At 44.2% G+C, this 22544-nt stretch overlaps 1 protein-coding gene across 2 annotated transcripts in view; it reads left to right on the top strand.

Moving 5' to 3' along the window:
* Positions 1–22544, top strand: part of CTNNA2 (catenin alpha 2) — a 490650-nt gene that overhangs the window by 143184 nt on the left and 324922 nt on the right. For both annotated transcript variants that reach the window (XM_026718940.2, XM_026718938.2), the window contains exon 7: positions 581–784. In XM_026718940.2, coding sequence (XP_026574725.1) covers positions 581–784 — 204 coding nt within the window. The remainder of the gene's footprint in view (positions 1–580; positions 785–22544) is intronic.

The following is a 22544-nucleotide window of genomic DNA, read 5'->3' as shown; positions in this document are numbered from 1 at the left end:
CCTTTGAAGATATTTAACTTCTCATCCAAGAAGCTTCTTCGGTTCTGAAAAAGGGAATTGAAGAAGCTTCTGGAATGTGAAGCAAAACTTTTTCAAAGAAAAACCCACTCAAGAAAGTCCAGTTTCCTTTTGGGGAAAAAGAAAAACAATTATTTGGCTTAAGTAAATAAATAATTAGGTCTTTAAAGTTCATTGCTATATTTTTACTGCTAGCTTTCATCTTTTAACAATTCCTTACTTGTTTTAGGATCTGCAAGCTGGCCAGAATCACCAGTAGGGTAGCTGGGTGACAAAATAAATAAATACATGAAATAAATAAATAAATACATTTACATTTCTTCCTTGCCATCTTTATTAGTTTTTAAGTCGATTTGAGTGATAATATTCATTTTTAATTGCTTTAATGTTTTGTCTTATTTTAATGGGTTGTAATAAAATAAGCAAATAAATTTCATAATAAATTTCCTTGTAGATAGATAGGTGTGAGATGGGCGGCATCGAAGTTTAATAAGCAGTAACAATAAATAATAAGGATTTCTCGGTTTTACGAAGTCCCCTTTCTTGCTTTGATTTTTGACAGAACAAGATCATCTTAGATCCCATGACGTTCAGCGAGGCCCGATTCCGGCCCTCCCTGGAAGAGAGGTTGGAGAGCATCATCAGTGGGGCTGCCCTCATGGCCGATTCGTCTTGCACCCGCGACGACCGTCGGGAGAGAATCGTGGCTGAGTGCAACGCGGTGAGGCAGGCGCTGCAGGATTTGCTGACCGAATACATGAATAACGTAAGTGATGGCCTTCCTTCCTTTTCTCCTCTCTTCCTCTCGGGGAGGGTGACCTTGTCTCGCGCGCCTGGCCGGCGGCATCCACTCTTGGGGCTCCCCAGAGGAAGGGGGTCCCTTACAAACCATGTAGGGAGTGCGACTTTTGGGACTCTTTGAAGTGTGAAGCCATGGAAGGTGGATTGTGGAGTTTGGTCCTGATGGAAATTTGGGTTTTGGAAGAAGAAACCAGAGGGAGCCCCTGGGAGCTTCCTTAGTAGAATGGGCTACGTACATTTTTAATACGTACATCTTTGGTTGCTTCTGCTGTGTATTCCTTAAGTATCCCTCCCGAAGATCAATAACTTATTTTACCCCACAGCACCACTGCATATAGCAAAGGTTTCCAAACTTGGCAACTCTTAAGACTTGTGGACTTCAACTCCCAGAATTCAGCATGGCTGTCTGGTGAATTCTGGGAGTTGAAGTCCGCAAGTCTTAAACGTTGGCAAGGTATGAGGCTCCCTGGCACACCACACATATTATAAATAATAGGATATAATTGACATAGAGCTACCGATTGGAAGGTGTAAACCTCTGGTAAAGTGTGGGAATATTTCCTTTCCCCTCATAGTTTCAGGCGTGATTTACTTCTTTGTTTAACTGCTGGAACAAATGTTGGAATCTCTTGGCTGAAGTAGTGAAATCTACCAGGAAAGACAGATGCTTTTTAAGGGTGTCGTGTGAGTTATTAAGAAAGTGTGTCTTGCGTGGGATTTCCACAGCTGTTGAGCTGCTCTCTTTATGGCCGTGGTTACAACGAAGAAATCTTTGAGATATATGTTACCACACTTAAAATTTCCAGGCACAGGAAACAGAGTGTTTGGTAGCATAATTCACATTGTTATGTGAACACTTCCCTTTACGGTATTGAAGATATCTCTAAATCCGAAACCTCCAAAGATTGCTTAGCCAAAGACAACTGATGGTTTTGCATTGGTCTTTACTCTCTTGAAGGGCGCCACACTTCAAGGCCACCAGAACACTTTGTACAATTTCATAGCTTGTTGCCAAGAACCGAATTCAACAATATTGATAAGACATCTCTGAAATTAATAGCGGATTATGTATTTTCACTTTAGAAGGTAACATTCTTCCTTTTGGCTATTTCAGACATGTGTTTGTAGAGAGATTTTGAAACAGTTGATAACTATATTATCGAAGAGTTGGGAGAGAGGAATACTTCCTAAATTTGGAGAAGATTCAACAAGTTTAGTAAATGCTCATGAATCACAAATGGATCTTTCTGAAGGTTTCCAACATCCTAAATATGATTTAAAGTTTGATTTTCAAAAATGATGTGATGTAGCTGATCTTTCCTATGAAAATCAATAAAGCACTACCTAACATAAGAATGGAAGATACCTGAGATTTCCTATTGTTTTACCTGGGATTTCCCTTTACTTTATCTGTGAAAGCAACTTTTGATGCATGGAATTTCGGCTTTTATTGTTCAGTCAAGGTGGATCTGACTTCTTTCCATCCCAAGTGGGACATTCACGAGCCTGAAACGACAGTCAAGATGTCTGGTGTTTAAAAAAAGTTTAGCACTTCTAAAAAAAGTGGGGTAGGGAGAAGAGTAAAGTCAAAGAATTTGAAAGAATACAATGAACTTTGTTAATAAAAATGGTGACAGTTCATAAAGATGATTAGGTGCCAATAGAAACACATACTATTTCCATAGCAAAGAAGAGAAGGCAGGAATGGTTAAATTGATTATGTTATTCTAAGAGGGAAACGTATTTATACATAGAGTTTTTCACTTGGGTATGACTTCTGGATTTTATGAAAGCCAAAAAAAACCTCCTTTGATTTTGTTGATCAGATAGATTTATCGTTCTAGAAATGGCTAATTACCATATTTCCCCATGTATAAGCACCCCCTTTGTATAAGCCACCCCCCCCAATTTTTGGACTGTGAAGTTTTGAAAAAAATATTTTATTAGAGAAACAAGTTATGAAGAAAGAAAATTTACAAAGAAACAAAATTCGACGTCTAGATCTACAACTTCGGTCATGACGCCGAAAGCGGTGCGGGCGACGCTAGCAATCTACGCATCGGAACGAGAGTAGGAACGAAGCATTCAGGCCGATGCCTAGCGTATGCATTTCTATCGCGTACTCGCACTCGTAATCGTATCATCACGTACAATTTTTACAAAAAAGTATAGCATACTGCTGGAAAACCAGTTTATTCCTACTTTATTATTTTATGCATTTTTCACGTATAAAAAGTGTACCTGCTTTGTATATGCCACCCCCCTACTTTTTGGGCTTGAAAATTTTGGAAAAAAGGGGTGGCTTATACATGGGGAAATACGGTATATACAAATGTGTAAAAGCAAAAAGGTGAGGCTGGAGTGTTTTTACCTTGTACTGGGCCAAAGAGAGTTGGAAGTCAAGCCTTCGCCTTCCCCCGGTAGCTCACTTTTTCTTTTCCCCTCTCTCTTTTCCTTCCCCTAATATCCTATTTCTACTTTTCTTTCTATTTCATATATCAAATAAATAAAATAAATAAATTAAAAAGGATGTCTGGATGCAGATTGCCAAGAAAAGATGGTTTTAAGTTGACAATTGTAAAAGAGTGAATGGAACTGGCTGTTTCCAGTCTTTCTTCTAGAATTCTTGTAAAATGGATCTTCCGTAGACAATTGGTAAGGTTTGTTTGTTCTCTCTCTCTCTCTTTCTCTGTTTTTTTTCCCCCCAATTTATGTTTTTATGTCTTCTTTAATGTGAATGACTGATATGTTAAAATGTTCCTCTCAGTCAGCTGGGAGGGACCCTCTAAATCAGGGGTCTCCAGCCTCGGCCCCTTGAAGACTTGTGCAAAGCTGGCCGAGGAAGTCTGGGAGTTGAAATCCACCAGTCTTCAAGGGGCCAAGGTTGGAGACCCCTCCTCTAAAGGGCCATCCCCTCCCCCCTAGAGTGACAGGGTCTGCAGTGGCAAGGAAAACGGCAGGGTCCCCTTCAAAACGGCTTTCACAGCTCAGGCGTTGGGAATGAGGGGTGGGATCATTGTGCTTTTAAGGAGCCCAATTGCAAGCAATACTTCATGCAGTGAAAAAAAATCTGTGGATTAATAAACTTGCCCTTCCTCCCCACCCTGGAGTAGAAAACCTCAAAAGCAACGTGCTCGGTGGGGGGGGGGGGCAATAGCATAATTTCAATAGGAACATTTTCTTTTATTTTAGATTCATTTTGGATGGTTTAACCAGGGGTGGGATTCAAATTTTGCAACAACCGGTTGTGTGGGTGTGGCTAGGTGGGCGTGACCATGTGACTGGGTGAGTGTGACTTTTGAGGGGAGGCAGCAAACCCCCCGCCACCAATATTTTGGGGGGCCTTCTGGGCCTTAGGGAAGCCCCCCGGGGGACGTTTTTGCTCCCACCCAGGAAGGCAAAACAGGGAGGGAGGGCAGGGGGTTTGTGCCCCCCCCTCCCCTCCATGTGTTGCTTTCCTGGGCCCCAGGGAAGCCTCCTGGGAAAGGCAGCAAGTAAACGAGGGGAATCCCGGCACAGCTGATCATCGGAAGAGCTGATCGTCGGGATGGGGGAGAAAAGAAACCCCCGAAGGAGTGGCTGGCTGGGCGGAGAAGAACTCAGTCATCACTGCTGCGCATGCACAATGAGGACTGACCGGGCGGGGAGGGGAGGGGAGGGTGAGGCCAGCCAGGGGCAGGACTTGCTGGGTCTCCGAACTGTGGGGGATCGTAACAACCAGTTCTATAGAACCGGTCTGAACCGGTAGAATCCGACTCCTGGTTTTAACCATGGCCACATAATAGGAAAGATTTCAACAAGAAAAAGCTGGATTAAGACAAGATAATCTCGCTGTCTGGTGTTTTGGGGGCCTTCTTTATCCTTATAAACGAAAGGCACTTTAAGGAATTGCACGGCTTCGTTCCATGAAGTCAGGAAAATAAATAAATGTTGTTAGTCCTCTCTAAACGTATATCAAGTAGTCAAGGGAAAGATGAAAGACAGACTAGGGGAGCTGATGTAGAAAGCAGAACAAATTACAGGTGGTCCTCGACTTACAACAGTTCATTTAGTGACCGTTCAACCTTACAACGGCACTGAAAAAGTGACTTATGACTTACGACCTTTGTAGAATTCCCATGATCAAAATTCAGATACTTGGTAACTGACTCATACTTACGATCTTTGCCGTGTCCTAAGGTCACTGCGATCCGCTTTTGCGATCTTCTGACAATCAAAGTCAACGGGGAAGCCAGAGTCACTTAACAGCTGCAAATAACTTAACTGTGGCGGCAAGCAAGGGCATAAAATGAGAAGAATGTCAGGATTCGGGCAGTGATCCCTATTTAAATCATGAGTCTCTAACCGGGTTTTCAAAGCTTAAAGAAGATTAATTAGGAGTAAACATGCCGGCACTGCCTGAGTGTAGATGACTTTGAGACACATAATCCATTGTCACCCTTGACCCTGTTCCCCCCCCCCCCCGCACGATCCTGGTGTATCGTAATTCATATTCTCCAATGGGACAAGTCCACAGCTCAGAGTCCTCAATCATGCTCTCCAGTTAGATATTTGCTGGCAGAAACTTCACCTAGTTACTATCTCTGAAAAACTATTTACGGAATGCGCTTTCGATTTCCAAGCTGCCGCACTGATCTTTCAAAACTCCTTTCTCCCCTCTCTTTCTGTTGGCAACTCTAAAAAGAAATATAGAAATATTTTATGAGTTGACAACGAAATTCACTTAGCAACAGAAATTTGGGGCTTGAGTTGTGGTCCTTAGGTCGAGGACTACCTAGATATAGCGATGACGTTGACCGAACGTGGAAGCCGGGATTTTAACCACCCCGGCTGAGCTTCTTCCTTGTCATCCTTGAGCGGAAGAATTGGAAGGGCCCAAGGTTAATCCGCGTGGCAGGGAACAATAATTGATCTTCCCCAGACAGACGGAGGCATCCGTCGCTGTCTCCCATCTGCCTCCCGTGATTGGTGGCAGCCTTGGAGAGCTGAGTCATCCGGATTGCCCGATTTAGTCACGTTCCCCGAGAAGAGCGACATAGATCAACGGGTCCCATCGACGTAATTCTGGCTTTTCAGGGAAGGCTGAGAAGATCAGAGCTAGCAAAGGAAGCATTTGTAAGTAGTTCACTACTTTGGTGTAAAGCCCAGGGAAGTTCTGTCGGAGTTTTTAATCACGGATCGGGTTCAGTTTTCCTCCTTCTCCTTTTTCAGTTTGGTGAATTTGATGGATTGAGAGGGAAGCGACTTGCCGATCAATTTCCCCATTCGTCTCAATGTCGGAGTAATTACATTTTTATGAAGCAGGTGTCAAAACTCTTGTTTGAAGAGACGGGTGATATCCCGACATTGTTTTTAAAGCTCTGGAACATACTTTCCACTTCTTTTTTTTTATTCTGGGTGCAGAAAGAAATGGATGAATGAATAGAGAGGTAAATAAATTCAATAGATAGATTGACCAAACGCAAAATACCTGGGTGAGAACTTTCTACTGCTGTGGATAGTTATGGTTTTGTGAAAACAAGCAATTAGCAATAAACTTAAAAGCGTGTAAATTTAAAACAACACACGCAATACAATGTCCAACATACAGGTAGTCCTGGACTTACGACAGTTCATTTAGTGACTGTTCAAAATTACAGCAGGATTAAAAAAAGGACATGGCCATTTTTCACACTTATGACTGTTGCACCATCCTCATGGTCACGGGATCTAAATTCAGATGTCTGGCAACTGACTCATATTTATGACAGTTACACTGTCACACAAAACCCTTTTGCGACCTTCTGACAAGCAAAGTCCATGGGGAAGCCAGATTCACTTCACAACTGGTTACTGATTTAACAATTGCAGCAATTCACTTAACAACCGTGGCCAAAAAGTCATAAAATGGAGCAATATTCACTTAACAAACGTTTCACTTAGCCACAGCAGATATATTGCGCTCAATTGAGGTCGTAAGTCAAGGACTACCTGTACTGTCTTATTGTCAATTTCAAAAATAATAGCAAACAAAATAGCACAAGGATGGCATACCCAACTAAAACTGCAATCAAACCAACAAAATAAGGATCCTTCTTAATTCCGACGTGTTCAGATACATTTCCCTCTGCCTGTGTGTGCTTGTGTGTGCACTCATGAACAAGGCTTCTTGGGTCTTATTGTGAATTGCTGTATGTGTGAATGTGGAGGGACTGGTGGTTAAGATACGGGGACCCCAAACTCAGAGAGGCTTTAAAGATCAAAGGCCGATGTGAGAACCAGATGTGGATGAGTTTGTAGACCTCAAAACTACCTCTCGCTGAAATCCTGCAGGTTCCCCCTCTTCCCACTAAATGAGTTCATGTCTCACACTTATGTGGGCACCTGTGTCCTCCTTCCATTTTTGAGGATAGCTGAAAAGGGTCTCCAAGATGCCACCTGCCATCTCATTCAAGACCCTCAAATGCAGTTGATCCAGTCCTGAAGAGTTGAAACTGGGTTGGGGGTAGCCATCTCTTCTCTCGGGTTGCTACTTCTCCTTTCCAGTGGTGTCCCTTGGAGAGAAGACCAACATGGAGTAGGAACTGAGGAATAGGAGGAAACCAGGCCTTGAGAGGTCTTCTTTGGCGTTGGCCTGTTACGGACATCAGCCATGGAGGCACTCATGGCTAACTGGAGAAAGGAAAGGGGGGGGGAGGTTGAAGGATGAGCACAGTGGTGGAACTGATGGAGGGAAGAGGTTTTGAGGTGGCCCAGAACATGTGAAGGGAGAGAGGGGAGAGGAGAAGAGAGAGAGGGGAGGAGAGAGGAGAGAAGGGAGGGGAGAGGAGAGGGGAGGGGAAGGGAAGGAGAGGGAAGGAAGGAGAGAGAGGGGAGGAGAGAGGAGTGGGGAGAGGGAAGGGGAGAGGGAAGAAGATGGGAGGAGAGAAGAAAAGAGGAGAGGGAAGGAAGGGAGAAGAGGAGGGATGGGCCGGGGGTGGGCTTCGCATTTTTTAGCAAGGGGCTCTCTGCCCTAATGACTGGCTGGGTGGGCATGTGATTGGGTGGGTGTGACCAACTCAAGGTCGCTTCTTTGCCCCAATTACCTAAAAAAAGATCTATATACCAAAAGTTTTTTGTTATTTCTTGCGTTTAATACTTAAATAAAAGACTGGGTGAAACCAGGCTTAATAGCCGTGACCGTGAGACGGATCTTGGCGTCTTAGTGGAGTTTCGGGTGAATAACGGGATTTTTATTATTTGGGAATTAATCCCCTGGGAGGCTCGTGGCTACGCTATCGGATTTTCTCCATGGGTGTCCCTCACAATCGCTGAGTGGATTGTTGATCTAGCCTGCAAGACTTTTACCAGTGTGAAATGCTCTTGGCTGAACGCCCAGAAGTTCAGTTAAGCCTACTAAGAGCCTTTCCCTGGCTGCTTGTCTTTCTGAGGTTACTGGGGGACTCTCTCAGGATCTCCCGAGCCCCCGTGAGCCCCCAACAGCCCACCCCTGGCCTAAGGGAGAGGAGGGGGGAGGAGAGGATGGGTAAATTGCACCAGGCTTTCCTTCTGACATCATCAATGCTACCTGGGTATCTGCCTGGATTTTATTTCTTCCAACACTTGGAAAGATCAAAGTGTCCTCAATCTTACTTTTGCCAAAGGCAGTGCATCTAAAATCATTTAAATGCCCTTCCAGGGAACCCTCTTAGCAATGAGCAGAATTTTGCTTATCTAGGACTGGATAATAAACCGGAGCTCTTAAATAATTTACTCGGAAGATTCATGTTCCCATTGAAAGGGGCTTGTATTATTTAAACAAGGAGAAGGTTACGTTTTGCTTGTTTAACGATTCTTCCTCTTCCAAGCCACCCTAAACTTTCATAAGGCAAGGTGGAGTATAAATATTTAAGCAAGACATACTTCAAGATTTATTTCATTGCAGGGAGGGAGCGGTGACTCGCGACCTGCAACAGAAAACAGAAAAGTTTTCAAAATAATCTCTTCGTACCCTGGAGACAGAGCCATAATAGGAGATGGTGGGCCTTTGCAAAGACCCCTGAGAGTACTTGTTCAAAGTGCCTAATTATTAAAACAGCAGAAAGTGGGTTTAGAGCGTATCATATTTCAGTGGAACCACCAGAGCGAATCTAGTCTGCTGGTTTTATGGCAAATGCAATCTTTTCCACTCTGGAAATAATGCGAGGCCAGTTTCTGTCACAGCCACCGGATGCCAGTGCCCTCTTTATAATCTCCGATATCAAATTCAGGGTCGTATTTCCCCGCATCCAAATGGAAAGCCACGAGTGACATTTGGACCATCTCATGTGGTGTTTCTGTCCGTGCATAACATGAAATTTAAATAATGGTCTTTTACGGTCAGGATGCCTGACCCGAACATGAGAGAGGAAAACAGCTGGGTTTCCACTGGTGATAAAATTCATTGTTTGCACGCTCAGAATATTGCCGGTTGGGCCGTGCCAGTTGCTGCGTGACTCATGCATGAGCTCCAGGGAAATGGCTGTGAACGAAGAATTTGGAATCGGAGAAAAGTAGGGAGAGTGGGGGAAAAAGGAAGAAAAGCAAAGAGAGAAAGGCAGACATTTTGCAACCTTCCATGAAAAGAATCCCAAGGAACCGCCTTTATCCGAGAAGAAGACCGTTCATGAAATGAAATTTTAGAAAATAATGGAGACGGCCAAGAGTATTAGCTGCAGCGGCTCTGGATCCGCAGCTTGGATTTAAATTATATTGGCGCACACATCAACATGGGCTCTGCCGATTGGCTGTTGAATGGCAACAGAGCAGATTAGTAAAGCAGATTTCCAAGGCACCCAAAGGCCAGACGAGTAACGGGTGGAAGTTGAACCAGGAGAGATCCAACCTAGAAATAAGGAGGGATTTTCTGAACAACCAACTCGTGGAACAGGAGTTGCGGGAGCGTCATCCCTGGAGGCTTTGGAGAAAAGACTGGGCTGCCCTCGGTCAGAAACGGTCTAGGGCAGGGGTGTCAAACTGGATTTCGTGGAGGGTTCATCAGGGTTGGGTTTGACCTTGGGGGGCCCAGAGGGGGACACGGCCAGCTTGGCGTCACTTGTCGAGGCTCTGTTTTCGGGCACGATGTAGGGTCTCCGGCTTGGGCAGGGTATGTGTGGACTAGATGACCGCCAAGGTTCCTTCCAACTCTCTTATTCTGTGAGTAGATCTACATTTTATTATTATCATTATAGCTTATTGAGAATGGCTTGACACAGGTTCTAAGGGGCACGAAGAAGTCCTTCGCTTACAACTGTTATTTGTTTAGTGACCAGTCCGAGCTGCAATGACATTGAAAAAGGGACTGGATCTCACACTTATGACCATTGCAGCCTCCCCAGCGTCACGTGATCAAAATTCAGATGCTTGGCAACTGACTCGTATTTGTGACCACTGCTGTGTCCCGAGGCCATACAATCCATCCCCCTTTTGCAACCTTTTGACAAGCAAAGTCAGTGGGGAAAAAGCCAGATTCACTTAACAACTGTGCAATTAACTTAGCAACTGCGGTGTTTCACTTAACAATGGTGGCAACAAAGGTTGCAAAATGGGGTGAAATTAATCCATTCATAGTTAAAACGGCACAGAACAAAGTGACTTATGACCATTTTTCACCCTTACGACCTTTGTAGCATCATCCATCATGCCGTGATTCAAATTCAGAGACTTGGCAACTGACTCATAGTTATGACAGTCACAGTGTCCTGGGGTCACATGATCCCCCTTTTGTGACCTTCTGATGAGCAAAGTCAATGGCCAGATTCACTTAACGACCGTGTTACGTAACAACTGCAGCGATTCACTTAACAATGTTCTGACCGAGGCTTCCTTAGAAAGCAGAAAACACAATCTTAATCCCGGCAAAACCTCTTTTATTTCCATAACTGTGAATTACGTTCATTCCCAGCCTGCAAGGCTTTGCAAACAGTCTTTCAGGGGAATGTTGATAAACACCCACCTTATGGCGCTTGGGATGCGGTCAGAGATCTCATGGCCCAAACGCAGGGCAAGGCCAAACTCAACCCAGAGTCAAACAGGGCTTTTCCAAGCTTGCATCGACCAGACGGACTCATTGCTTCCTGCAAAAGCTCACATCCCATTCACTCCTCTTTTGTGTCCTATGGGAGGGGCCAATCATCTCCGAGGTGGGGCCTTACTCCTGAGTCGACCCTGCTTTCTCAATGGTTCTTGTCTTCTGATAGCCGTGTGCATGCGCAGGCTGGGAACCGGTTCTAGAAGCTCCCCCGCCTCAGTGCTGTCCGAGCCTGAAGGCAGCTGATAACTGCCAGCCTGCCCCGGCCCCATCCCTGCCTCCGATGCAGAGCCCTTGTCTGGATCTTCCTCAGCCTCCAGACCCGGCCCAGGTTCCTCCCCAACCTCCTTGCTACTGTCCGACTCTCCTGCCAGCTCCCTTAGCCGCCGGCAGGCCCCAACGAATAACTGGCAAGACAAGTCGTACAACGGGGTAAAACTAACTTAATAAATGTCTCACTTAACAACAGAAATTTTGGGCTGGTCAGAAATCGATGACTACCTGTAACATTCCATCAATTTTCACCTGTTACTTGGCTCTTATTTCATTAATTATTTTATTCTATTCAGTGGCCAATTTGGTTAGCAAGACACCAGTAGAGCAGGTTTTAGCAACGGAATAATGTTGATTTAGTTTTGGAATTGAGACAGTTTCTAACTACAGTGGACTAGACTAAGTTCTGAATTATGAATATCTGATATCCTTGGAGTCTGATGCTTGGTTCAGGACTCTGATGGGAGATAGTGTCTTCTTTCAGTGTCAAATCAGTGACTTAAGTTTCTTTGGTCTTTGAGTATAAATTTAATTTAATAGAAATGTAAAGTTTTTCCTTCATTCGGCAGAAGAGGGCACAGTTACATACTACAATACAATTCTGCATCCCTGAAATATTTGTATTCTGTTCTACTGCAACTGTAATAAAATGAGATTTAGTAATCATAAACAAAGTGCAAACCTTAGCTTTATGAGGTAGCGCAGGATTTTTTAAGAAGGCATTGCACTAAGGAGTCCTGGAGCATAAAATAAATATGCAGGGTTTGGGTTTTTTTTTTACATTTTAACATAAAACTGAAAGCATGTTGCTGAACTTTTTTTTAGGCTTAGCTTCAGGGCGATTTTGGCATTACAAATTTTTGAGAATTTCTGGTGTAGGAGGCAGGTAAATATGCCCAAGATATGTACATTAAAAATAAAACTTAAATATTAAGAAAATGCTAAAAATGATCCTGGCTATAAAAGATACCCAGATTGTTATGAGAACATTAGTAATCCAAATGCACATCTGACAGAGCGAAAGCCTCCCACAGTCTATTTTGGGAGAACAAATGTTTGTGTATTTGCAAACTGTGATTTTGGTAAATGAAACCTGGTTTTTCGTTTCAAGCTGCTAGTCAGGGATTAAGGTTGGAAAGCTGTCTGCACAGGCTAAGCGCACACTCAAAATTCTGAAGCTCAAAATTTCAAATGCTGTGATGTGGAAATGCTCAAATTGGGGGTTAAAGCAGGGGTGTCAATAGTATCATGTGACGTAGTGGGAGTTTCCCCCCCTTCGCTAAACCAGGCGGGGGCGGGGCCAGCACGTGACGCATCACCTGTCCCATGGCCAACGAGTTGGACACCCCTGGGTTAAATCATTAGACCTTAACTTACCCTTCACAGTTTCTCATTCTTTGTACTGTGTCACTCTCATAAGTGAAATGTTTCCCCAGTCAGAAATGAGTGAGTGAGTGAATAAATAAATGGACGGAGGGAGGGATGGATGGATGGATGGATGGATGGATGGACAGATGGGTGTGTCTGTGTGTATTTGTGCTGTTTAGTGAGACATTTGTTGTGAGTTTCCCCCATATTATGACCTTTCTTGCCTCAGCTGTTAAGTGAATCACTGCAGTTGATAAGTTAGTAACATGGTTGTTAAGTGAATTTGGCTTCCCCAACAACTTTGCTTGTCAGTGTTGTGGCCCAGCAGCGGCTGGTGGAGCTGGCAAGAGAGCTGGACAGCGGGGAGGTTGGGGAGGAACCTGGGCCAGTCCTGGAGGCTGAGGAAGGATCAGACGGGGGCTCTGCGTCAGAGGCACAGATGGGGCCGGGGCCCTCGGACAGTTATCAGCTGCCTTCGGAGTCAGACAGCAGTGAGGCGGGGAACAACCGGAGCCGGTTCCCAGCCTGGGCGTGCACAGAGCTGCCCAAAGAAAAAAACAATGATGAAGTCAGGATCAACGTGGGAGTAAAGCCACAGGTGGATGCCCCCCCACGGGATTAAAAGAGGAGGGGGGCTTTTGTAGGAAGCAATTCGTTTGTTGCAGCCGTGTGAAGATCTGTCTGTGCATCTCAGAGACTCCCGTGCCGAGTCCTTCCTTGTCAGCACTGCATTTGGAAATATTTACTTGGCAGCTCTCCAAGGTAGATGAGGCCTGGGCTCTTCATTAGACCCTTGAAAGGCCGTTGGCCAGGCCTTTGGCTGAAGGTGAACGCAAGAAATTCACCTCTGTTTAATCAAAGGGGTTTTGCAGGAACAAAGTCGGATTAGTGCTTTTGGGGGGAAGCCGAGGTCAGAACAGTCAGAAGGTCACAAAAGAGGATCACGTGACCCTGGGACACTGCGACCGTCATAACTATGAGTCAGGTGCCAAGCATTTGAACTTTGATCACATGGGCACGGGGATGTTGGAAAGGTCGTAACTGTGAAAAACGTTCCTAAGTCACACACACACACACACACACACACACACACACACACACACACACACATTTAAAAAGCACCACAAAGAAGGTTCTTTCTGCACCAACTCAGAGAGCTCAAACTGCCCAAGGAGCTGCTGATCCAGTTCTACAGAGGAATGATTGAGTCTGTCATCTGCATCTCTGTAACTGTCTGGTTTGGCTCTGCAACCCAACAGGACAGACAGAGACTCCAGAGAGGAATTAAGACTGTGGAAAAAAGCAATTCCTACCAACCTGCCTTCCATGGAGGACCTGCATCCCGCAGGAGTCAAAAAGACTGGATATATAAAGTGTTTCAACTCCTACCCTCAAAACGACACTAAAGAGCCCTGCACACCAGAACAACTAGACACAAGGGGAGTTTTTTCCCCGAATGCCATCACTCTGCTAAACAAATAGTTCCCTCAACACTGTCCAACTATTTACAAAGTATACACTACTATTACTGTTAATCTTCTCACCACTCCTTCTCACCCATCCCCTCCCACTTGGCTGTTTCCCAGTATGAGTTGATCGCTTATTGTACCCTATGACTATCATTCAGTGTTGTACGTTATGATTCTGGACTCTTGATGAATGCATCTTTTCTTTTATGGACACTGAGAGTATTTACACCAAGACAAGTTCCTTGTGTGTCCAATCACACTTGGCCAATAAAGAATTCTATTCTATTCTATTCTATTCTATTCTATTCTATTCTATTCTATTTTCCACTACTCTATTCTTCTGTTCTATTCTATTCTATTCTATTCTATTCTATTCTATTCTATTCTATTCTATTCTTCTCTGTTCTATATTCTATTCTATTCTATTCTATTCTATTCTATTCTATTCTATTCTATATTCTATTCTGTTCTATATTCTCTTCTCTTCTCTTCTCTTCTCTTCTCTTCTCTTCTCTTCTCTTCTCTTCTCTTCTCTCCTCTCCTCTCCTATCCTATCCTATCCTATCCTATTCAGAATCAGGAGAGAAGGAGCAATTAGCCAGAGACATTAAGGCCGATGTATCTCGGGTGGGGAATTGCGAGGATTGGCTGAATTCAATCGGACCTTAAAACCTGGCAATCTCAGGAAACAGATTCGGGCAAATCCAAGCTGGTCCTCATTTTGTTCAGGTCGTCCTCAAGCGACATAATTTTGAGGGACATACAATTGACACACACACACCCAAATTATGTTGCTATGAAAGACATTTCTTAAGTGAGTTTTGCTCACTATTCATCAGTGGAACGACTTGCCACCAGAAGTTGTGGGTGCTCCAACTCTGGAAGTTTTTAAGAAGAGATTGGGAAGCCACTTGTCTCAAATGGTGTAGGGTTTCCTGCCTAAGCAGGGGGTTGGACTAGAAGACCTCTAAGGTCCCTTCCAACTCTGTTATTCTATTCTGTTCTACTCTACTCTACTCTACACTACTCTACTCTACTCTACTCTGTAAGGTAGGACTTAGAAACCTCCTGACTAAAGACCTAAACATTATTAGGGTAGTTTCTAAAATATGGGTTGTTCCAAGCAGTATGGATTTGTATTTATTTGTTTTTTAGAAAGTTAGGGTTCTCAGAATTAAAAAACCTCAATATTTCTGGATATTGAGACAGTCCTTTATTTTTTTTCCAAAGATTGCAACCATGATTGTTATAACAAGGTGGTTGTTGTTGTTTTTTTATAAGCAGTCAACTTACTTGCAAATCCTGGTATTTTGTATTATTTTTTTCCAATTAGAATCGCAGAATGATGGAATCATGGGGGCGTAGGGGACCTTTGAGGTTGTCTAGTCCATCCCCTGCTCAAGGCAGGAATCTTACATCACCCCAGTTCGATGATTGTCTAATCTATTGCTGAAAAGCTCTAGCGATGGAGCACGCACAACGCCAGGAGGCAAGCCTGTGGCAAAGATTAATTCAGGGGTCCCCAAAGTTTCGCTGGCTGGAGAATTCTGGGAGTTGAAGTCCACAAGTCTTAAAGTGCCAAGTTTGGAGACCTCTGCATTAATTGGTCCCGCTGTGAGAAAAAATTCTCCTTACTTCTAAGGTGGATCTCTATGACAGACAGATTTCCATCCATTGCTTCCCACCAGTTTTTACTACATTCAAATCAAAACCTCTGGCAAAGTTTCCAAAGAGTTTTGGTACGTTGGTCACGGCGGTGCTTGGAGGGCAGGTTATATTTTGCTGCTGCAGCCGCCGATCAACCGTTTCCTCCTTTTCCCCCCACTACAAAGGTGACATTTGCTGCTGTTTGTTAGCTGCTGAATATTCACCTGCCCCCAATTAGTTGGCAAAGCTCGTTTGGGCGAGCCACTTAAAATAAAGTCTTCAATTTCTCTCTTTGACACTCCCGATCTTAACCAGTTCCGTGTGGGGGTTTTATTGGTTTTTCCTTCTACATTCTTCCAAGTATTGACCATGCTTTGGCTCGTTCTTCCAATTAACAAATTGGTATTCAATTGTTTCTTCTCTAAATTCAGCCTTCACCTTGTTTTTTTTTCTCAAATGCTAGTTTGACTTCCTTCAGCTAGGATTCTTGACTTCCCTGAATTCAGGCCATGCTTTTTCCTCCTCCGCCGTTTGTTTCGCCTGTACCAACCTTCTAGCCCAGGGGTGGCAAACTCAAGGATCCTGCCCAGGGTGCTCAGATCTTGCCCTTGAGACCACCCTGGACACCGTGAAGGACCGGCCCGTGGTGCCTCTGCCAGTGAAAAGGGGGCTTGGGAGGGCCCCGCGTGGCCCTCCTGGGCTCCATTTTCAGCCATGACGGCCTCTCACAGCCCTCGGCCAGCGAAAACAGGCTCCACTTGCATAAGAAGGGGGCTTCAGGAGGCCTTGGCAGCCGAAAACGGGGCCTCGACGAGCGACGTCGAGCTGGCCACAACCCCTGGCCACGCCCCCAACTACGCCCCCACGGCCCCGTGCCCCCCGCCTCCCTGCGCTCAAACACAACCCCGGATGCGACCCGGAATGAAATCGAGTCTGACACCCCTTGTCCAGCCCCTCCACACAGCCGATCCATAGCAATTTGGGCGGGGGGCAAAACTTTTTTGCCTCGTCCTTCGTTTCCTTGTCTTCCGAGGCAAGTTCCCCCCTGGGTCCAATCCAGAGTTCCTGCCGGATATCGAAGAGCAGGAATTTCCTCGGGAGGAATGAACGTCACCTTCTTTCCGCCATTGAGCTGGGATTCCAACATTTTTGAACTGATTTGATACATTAGGTAGACGTGTTTTCTGGGATTAGGTTCTGTGACATGGGTAGTCCTTGACTTATAACCGTTTGATTACTGACAGTTCGAAGTTACAACAGCACTGGAAAAAAAAGGCGATTTATGGCCGTTTTTCACACTTTGGATGAGAAGTGAAACGTTTTCAAGGAAAAAAAATCCTCTCCAAAAAGTCTAGTTGAAAATCCCCGTTGGGACAATCGTGACCTGGATGATTGAGAGTCTCCGTAGGCATTAAGTGCAAATAATGTAACTCACGTCCTCTGCCTGACAACAAGACGTGGGAGGTCATTGTGAGTTGCCAGCAAATGCTTGTTTGTTGCCCTTTTCTCCATTCACACGACAAGACGTGGGGTCCACGCGAGGCAATTGTCAGCTACCTACCAGTAATCCATGTTGCAGGCGGCCAGTTCTCCCCTGCTTCCCTGGGGCTGAACCCGGGCTGTCTATCCCACCAGCCTCTCTGATCAGAACTGTTGGTGAGTGATCCAGAGGCTGCATCTTCTTAAGTGCTGATTTCAACATTTGCCAGTATTTTAATTTAAAACTATCTGGCATGAAACAGACTGTTGGCATTATCTTGCTTTTTCCGAATCTTAGTGATGAAGAGGCTATAATAGTAACTCTGGCTTTTCCTAATACCCATACGGAAAAGGGAGATTGTTTTTAACGAATATGTCCAGATATTCCAGTTAGCTCAAATGGTTTTTGTTTTTTTTTTGGTATGGTAAGATGTTCAAATCATTTTGCATCAGTCTCAATTCATATCAAAAGGAGACCTATTTTAAAATCAAAACAAGGAGGAGAAACATCTTAGTATGCGAGCATCTTATTTGCAGAGGGAAGTTCTAAATTTATTTATTTGTATCCTGCATTCATTATTTTTACAAATTACTTGAGGCAGTGAACATATCCAACATACTTTCCTCTTCCTTTTATTCCCCACAACAACCCTGCAGGGTGGGGTGGGCTGAGAGAAGGAGAGAGGGGGAAGGGGAGAGAGAGGAAAGGGAGAGAGAGAGAGAAAGGGAGGGGGAGAGAAAGAGGCATAAAGACACCGAACCGGCTTTCATGCCTAAGGCAGGACTAGAACTCGCCACCTCCTGGTGATCGGCCCAGGACCATAACCACTAGATCAATCTCATCAAAACCACAGATTTTTAACTATGTCTGTAAAAAGAAGGTCTTGGCAACACATCAATAAACGGAGATTTAATGACAATTCTATCAAACGGTTTACTTGTTTTATCTAATGCCAGACTTTTTAATCATATTTGTAAATGGTTACTTGTGCCTTTTGGGCCATAAGCAAGCAAGCAACCAAGCAACCAAAACAAGCCAGAAGACTCCCATCAAAATGGAGCCTTCCAGCTAAAGTCCTGGACGCTTTGGACTGAACTATCTTCCCTTGGGAATCTGCTTCCACTTAAGTTCAACTTTTGAAACCCTCGCGGTGTGTGTGTGTGTGTGTGTGTCTGTGTATAGGTTTCGGTTGCAAGAAATTGAAACTCATATATAACCTCCTGGGCTCAAAACGATTGGCTCTCCGTTAGAGATACAAAGGAGATAAACATTTTATCTGTTGACAGTGCCTAATATCAGGTAAAATTCGCAGCAAAGTTTTCTCCTCTCTCTCCCACTTCCGGTCTCTTATGCTCATGTATCAGTTGACTTTTATCAAAGTAATCAACAAGCATCCACCACAGACAATAAAACTTGCAGGCTCATTAGCCTGGAATGACCCAGCTGTTTTTTTTATGCAGAGGGTCATTTCTTAACTAATGAGCCAGCCAGCCAGATGGCTAACCCTACTGTAGTCCTGGCTGCAGAAGCAGGATTTAGACGTGGAGGCGAACGGGGAGCCCCTGGCAGTGCGAAGGGGTGAAGGGCGCGAAAGCAAACACAAGGCTTGCTCTTCCAAGGGCTCATTTAGGATTCATCCCATTTAGAGAGTTCATCCGTTGGTTCATCGTGAAAGTCTACAATGCCCTCAAGGCAGAAGCCTAGAGCGCTAACGACCCAGAGAGACTTAGCGGTTACTTTTCAAGATGCATTTTACGGAAAGAGGGGACGTGCGCACCATGTGCTTCTCATGTGCTTGCCTGTGAAGGCTGCAGGGACTGTGCTCCGTCAGATCGGGCGGCCTCTTCCTTCAGACATCTTCTTCAGATAGACTCCGTACCTCTCGTGCAAAACCGACCCATTGCTCAATTGGTAATGCAGGTCATGCAGTGGTGGGGTTCAAATTGTCTTACCACCCGGTGGTGGGGGCGCTTTGCGTGCGCGCAAAGACTTTCCTACTGGCCTCCTGCAATCCAGCACTCTCCCTCTGCGTTCAACAGCAGACGCACAGCAGTCCGCGGTGCCGCACAAAGGAGCTGAGATTCGAAACCAGGGAATAAAGGGCAGGATAGAGGCAGGGCAGGCGGGCCGGCCCAGCAGCTCTGATTGTCCAAGCGGACCGGTTCGCTCAGAGGTGATCCTCGGAGCTACTGGTTCAGTCGAACCAGCAGAATGCCACCACTGATTGTATGGTGTCACCACCCTCTTTTCACGACCCCGTAATCCCTTGCGGGTGGAATCTGGGCAACTGAATGGAGCTAGCAGAGTGTTTACTGGCCGGATGCCTTTCCTGCCGCCAGGGTGGGGTTTTGTTCAGCAGATAGATTCTCAGTGTGCCCAGCGAGAGAAAGATCTGCCTCTACCTAGGATGGGACTCTCACAGCCTCCCCATTGCTCCACCTCTGGGCCACCTCAGCTCTCCCACGCCTTGTACGGGGTGCATCCTGGAAATGGGTTAAGTCAGCCTCCCATTGAGGATAGTGTGTGAATCTAACCTAGTGCGAGACAAGCGGTCCATATCGGATCCATTCTCCAGATATATTCAAAGGGGGTTCCGCAAAGAGAAATCGCTGGTTTTGGCCAGTGGGCCTTGAGCTTGACACCCTCGGCCCAAGGCATTTACCCACGTAGTAGGGCGGTATTGCTCTTTTCCTTTCCATCTTCTCATCTACCACCTTCCTGCTCTCTTCTCCTATTGTCGGACCGTTGTTAAGTGAATCTGGCTTCCCCATTGACTTTGCTTGTCATAAGGTCGCCAAAGGGGGTGACCTGCGCAGCCGTCACAAATGGGAGTCAGTTGTCAAGCCTCTGAATGTCAACCACGGGGATGCTGCTGCAATGGGTCGTAAGTGTGAAAAACACCCCTACGTTGCTTTTCGCCAGTGCCGTTGTAACTTTGAAGGGTCACCGAATGAACAGTTGTAAGTGGAGGACTGGCTACCCGCAATTCAGAATGATTTCTTGTAAAAGACCGTTGGGACGATTCCCCCGTTTTTTCCTTCATATAAACTTTCCCCTGGAAGGGCTGCTTGGAGTTTGTCACCCAAAGTCACAATAGAGGCCCATTTTCTTACAATCTCCCCAGTGCAAATTGACACGATATAATTTCCACCGAGTGTACGCTAGTTACAGATGGCATTCATGGTCAATTTGGGCTAACTTTTTGAAACAGATATGAAAAGTAGCCCAGGCCTTAAAAAGCCTTTTAATGACACTCATCAACTTCCCTTTCCAGACCACCCAGAACGGTGCCATTTAATATAAGAATTGTAAAAAAAAATAAATGTTCATTTAATAATTTAAAATGCAGCAGACACAACTCATTTTTCAGATATTGTTAATGGCACGAATTATTTAGAAAGTTTACAAAGGACCGATTAAATTAATTTATTTGAAACTGGTATAGGGTCTGCTGCTTGAACAATGGGTTGGGCTAGAAGACCTCCAAATTTCCCTTCCAATTGGGTTATTCTGTTGCTATTATTCTTCTGAAAGGAGTTTCTGTAAATAATCAAATTTCTAATTCAGTAAAATCTTCCCATGTCTTCTCTTGCAGAAAAATAAATAAATCATTATAATTAACAAGAGAATGACGCCGGAATAGGAGCTAAGGATTGCTTCCAGTTTTCCCAAACTTCAAATCTTGATACAGTAGATATTAATTTTATTTATGTCACAGAGAATCAGACTTAATTTCCTACCCAATGAAATGACTTAGTTTCTGAATGATAGAAACCATATCTATATATATAAAACAGAAATACCACTCAGGCATCATCACAAAATCCCCAGAACTGTAAAGGCTACAAACTTGAAATTGGGCATCTATGTTCCTCTTGGCTTCTAGGTGCTCACCAAGAAAGGATTTTCTAAATGACCATCAGAGCATTAGTATTTCCTATATTATTATTATTATTATTATTATTATTATTATTATTATTATTATTAACACGCTCTGATGCTAAGGAGTTCTACTCCCTCTCCCCACCTGAAAAGAAATCTGTTCCAAATGCAAAACACAAGCGGAGGAGAGGAGTTTCCGTTTCCGTTTTACAGAACAGTTGAGCTAAGCCACGCCCAGGCTCCTTGCTGTCTCCTTGCTCACACAGCAAACACTCTTTCAGTTTCCAAACAGCTCTCAACTCTCTCACACACTGACTAGATGCTAGCCAGGTGAATACCAATGGAGGCCGGTAGGCAGAGGCAGAATTTCCCCACTTATTTTCCTCCCCAAAAACTAAGCCCGGCCACGTAGTTTCGTAGCGAAGCACGGATATTGAGCTAGTTAATTGATAAACCCCCAATTCTCTCATGCCTCTGTTTGTACTGAGTGATTCACCTAATTATCTCTCCTCCTCCTCCTCTTCCTCCCTTTTTTCTCCTTTCTTATAATTAGAACGCATAAATACATTATTTGCCATAAAGTGAAGACAAGTGGGAGGCAGAGGGCTTGGGGAAGTTCTGAACAAAAAATAGAATTTTAGGAAGAATACTTATTTAAATGCGGCTATTCTTATTGAAAAGTAATGATAATGTTGCCATGGTAGTTCCACTTCTCTTAGGATTTTAAGGGGAAATTATTCTTACCATCTGCAAACATTAATTACACGATGTTCTATTTTTGATTGAAAGTTCAAATGTTGTTGTTGCTCCAAATATAACAGAGGACAATGGTTTTATCCCTGCAGTACCCCCAGTTTATTTCTTGTTTAAAAAAAAAAGACAATTGAAGAAAATCTGTATCTGATCTGCTAATTATTGTACTAGTACATTAGTTTGTATTTCATTTTATAGTTACTTTTCAGTTCCTTGGACTGGTCCCCAGTCTGGCCTTTCAGGGGTTTATCCAAACACCACAAAGATAATCGAAAGAGCAAAAATAATTACAGCAAGATTATTTAATATTAATTTAAGATGAATGTGCAATTAGAAAATAAACAGCTATTTTGGAGGGTTTTTTTGGGGTGGGTGGGAAGCAATTTGGATGTTTTTAATCCACCTGAAGAGGAAGACAGTTCTGGCCAAGCAGAAAAAAACCTTTTTACTCACTTCTTATTCTTTCTTAACATTTTCTCTTTTCTTTCATCAGTCCAAAATAGCAGCTACACTAGAACAAAGAACTGAAATATTTATTTATTCACTCCATTTCTAGAATGGCCCAATCAAACAGAATCTAGCCATGAATTCAAAAGAAAATAAATACAATTTGTACGGCCTACTGGAGGATAAGCATGAGGAGAAGAACAGGAGTGTAATACCAAGCTCAAAGAACCAGGGCCACCCGTTAGGCTTCAGCAAAGAAGATTTAATACAGAACGTTGAATAATAAAGCTGGAAGGGACTTTGGAGGTCTTCTAGTCCAACCTCCTGGTCAGGCAGGAAGACCCTACACCACTTGGTTATCCAACATCTTCTTAAAAGC

The sequence above is a fragment of the Pseudonaja textilis genome, chromosome 6, assembly GCF_049901715.1.
Source record: "Pseudonaja textilis isolate UNSWEBS1 chromosome 6, rPseTex1.2, whole genome shotgun sequence".
Lineage (NCBI taxonomy): Eukaryota > Metazoa > Chordata > Lepidosauria > Squamata > Elapidae > Pseudonaja > Pseudonaja textilis.
This window is presented reverse-complemented; position numbering and strand designations above follow the sequence as displayed.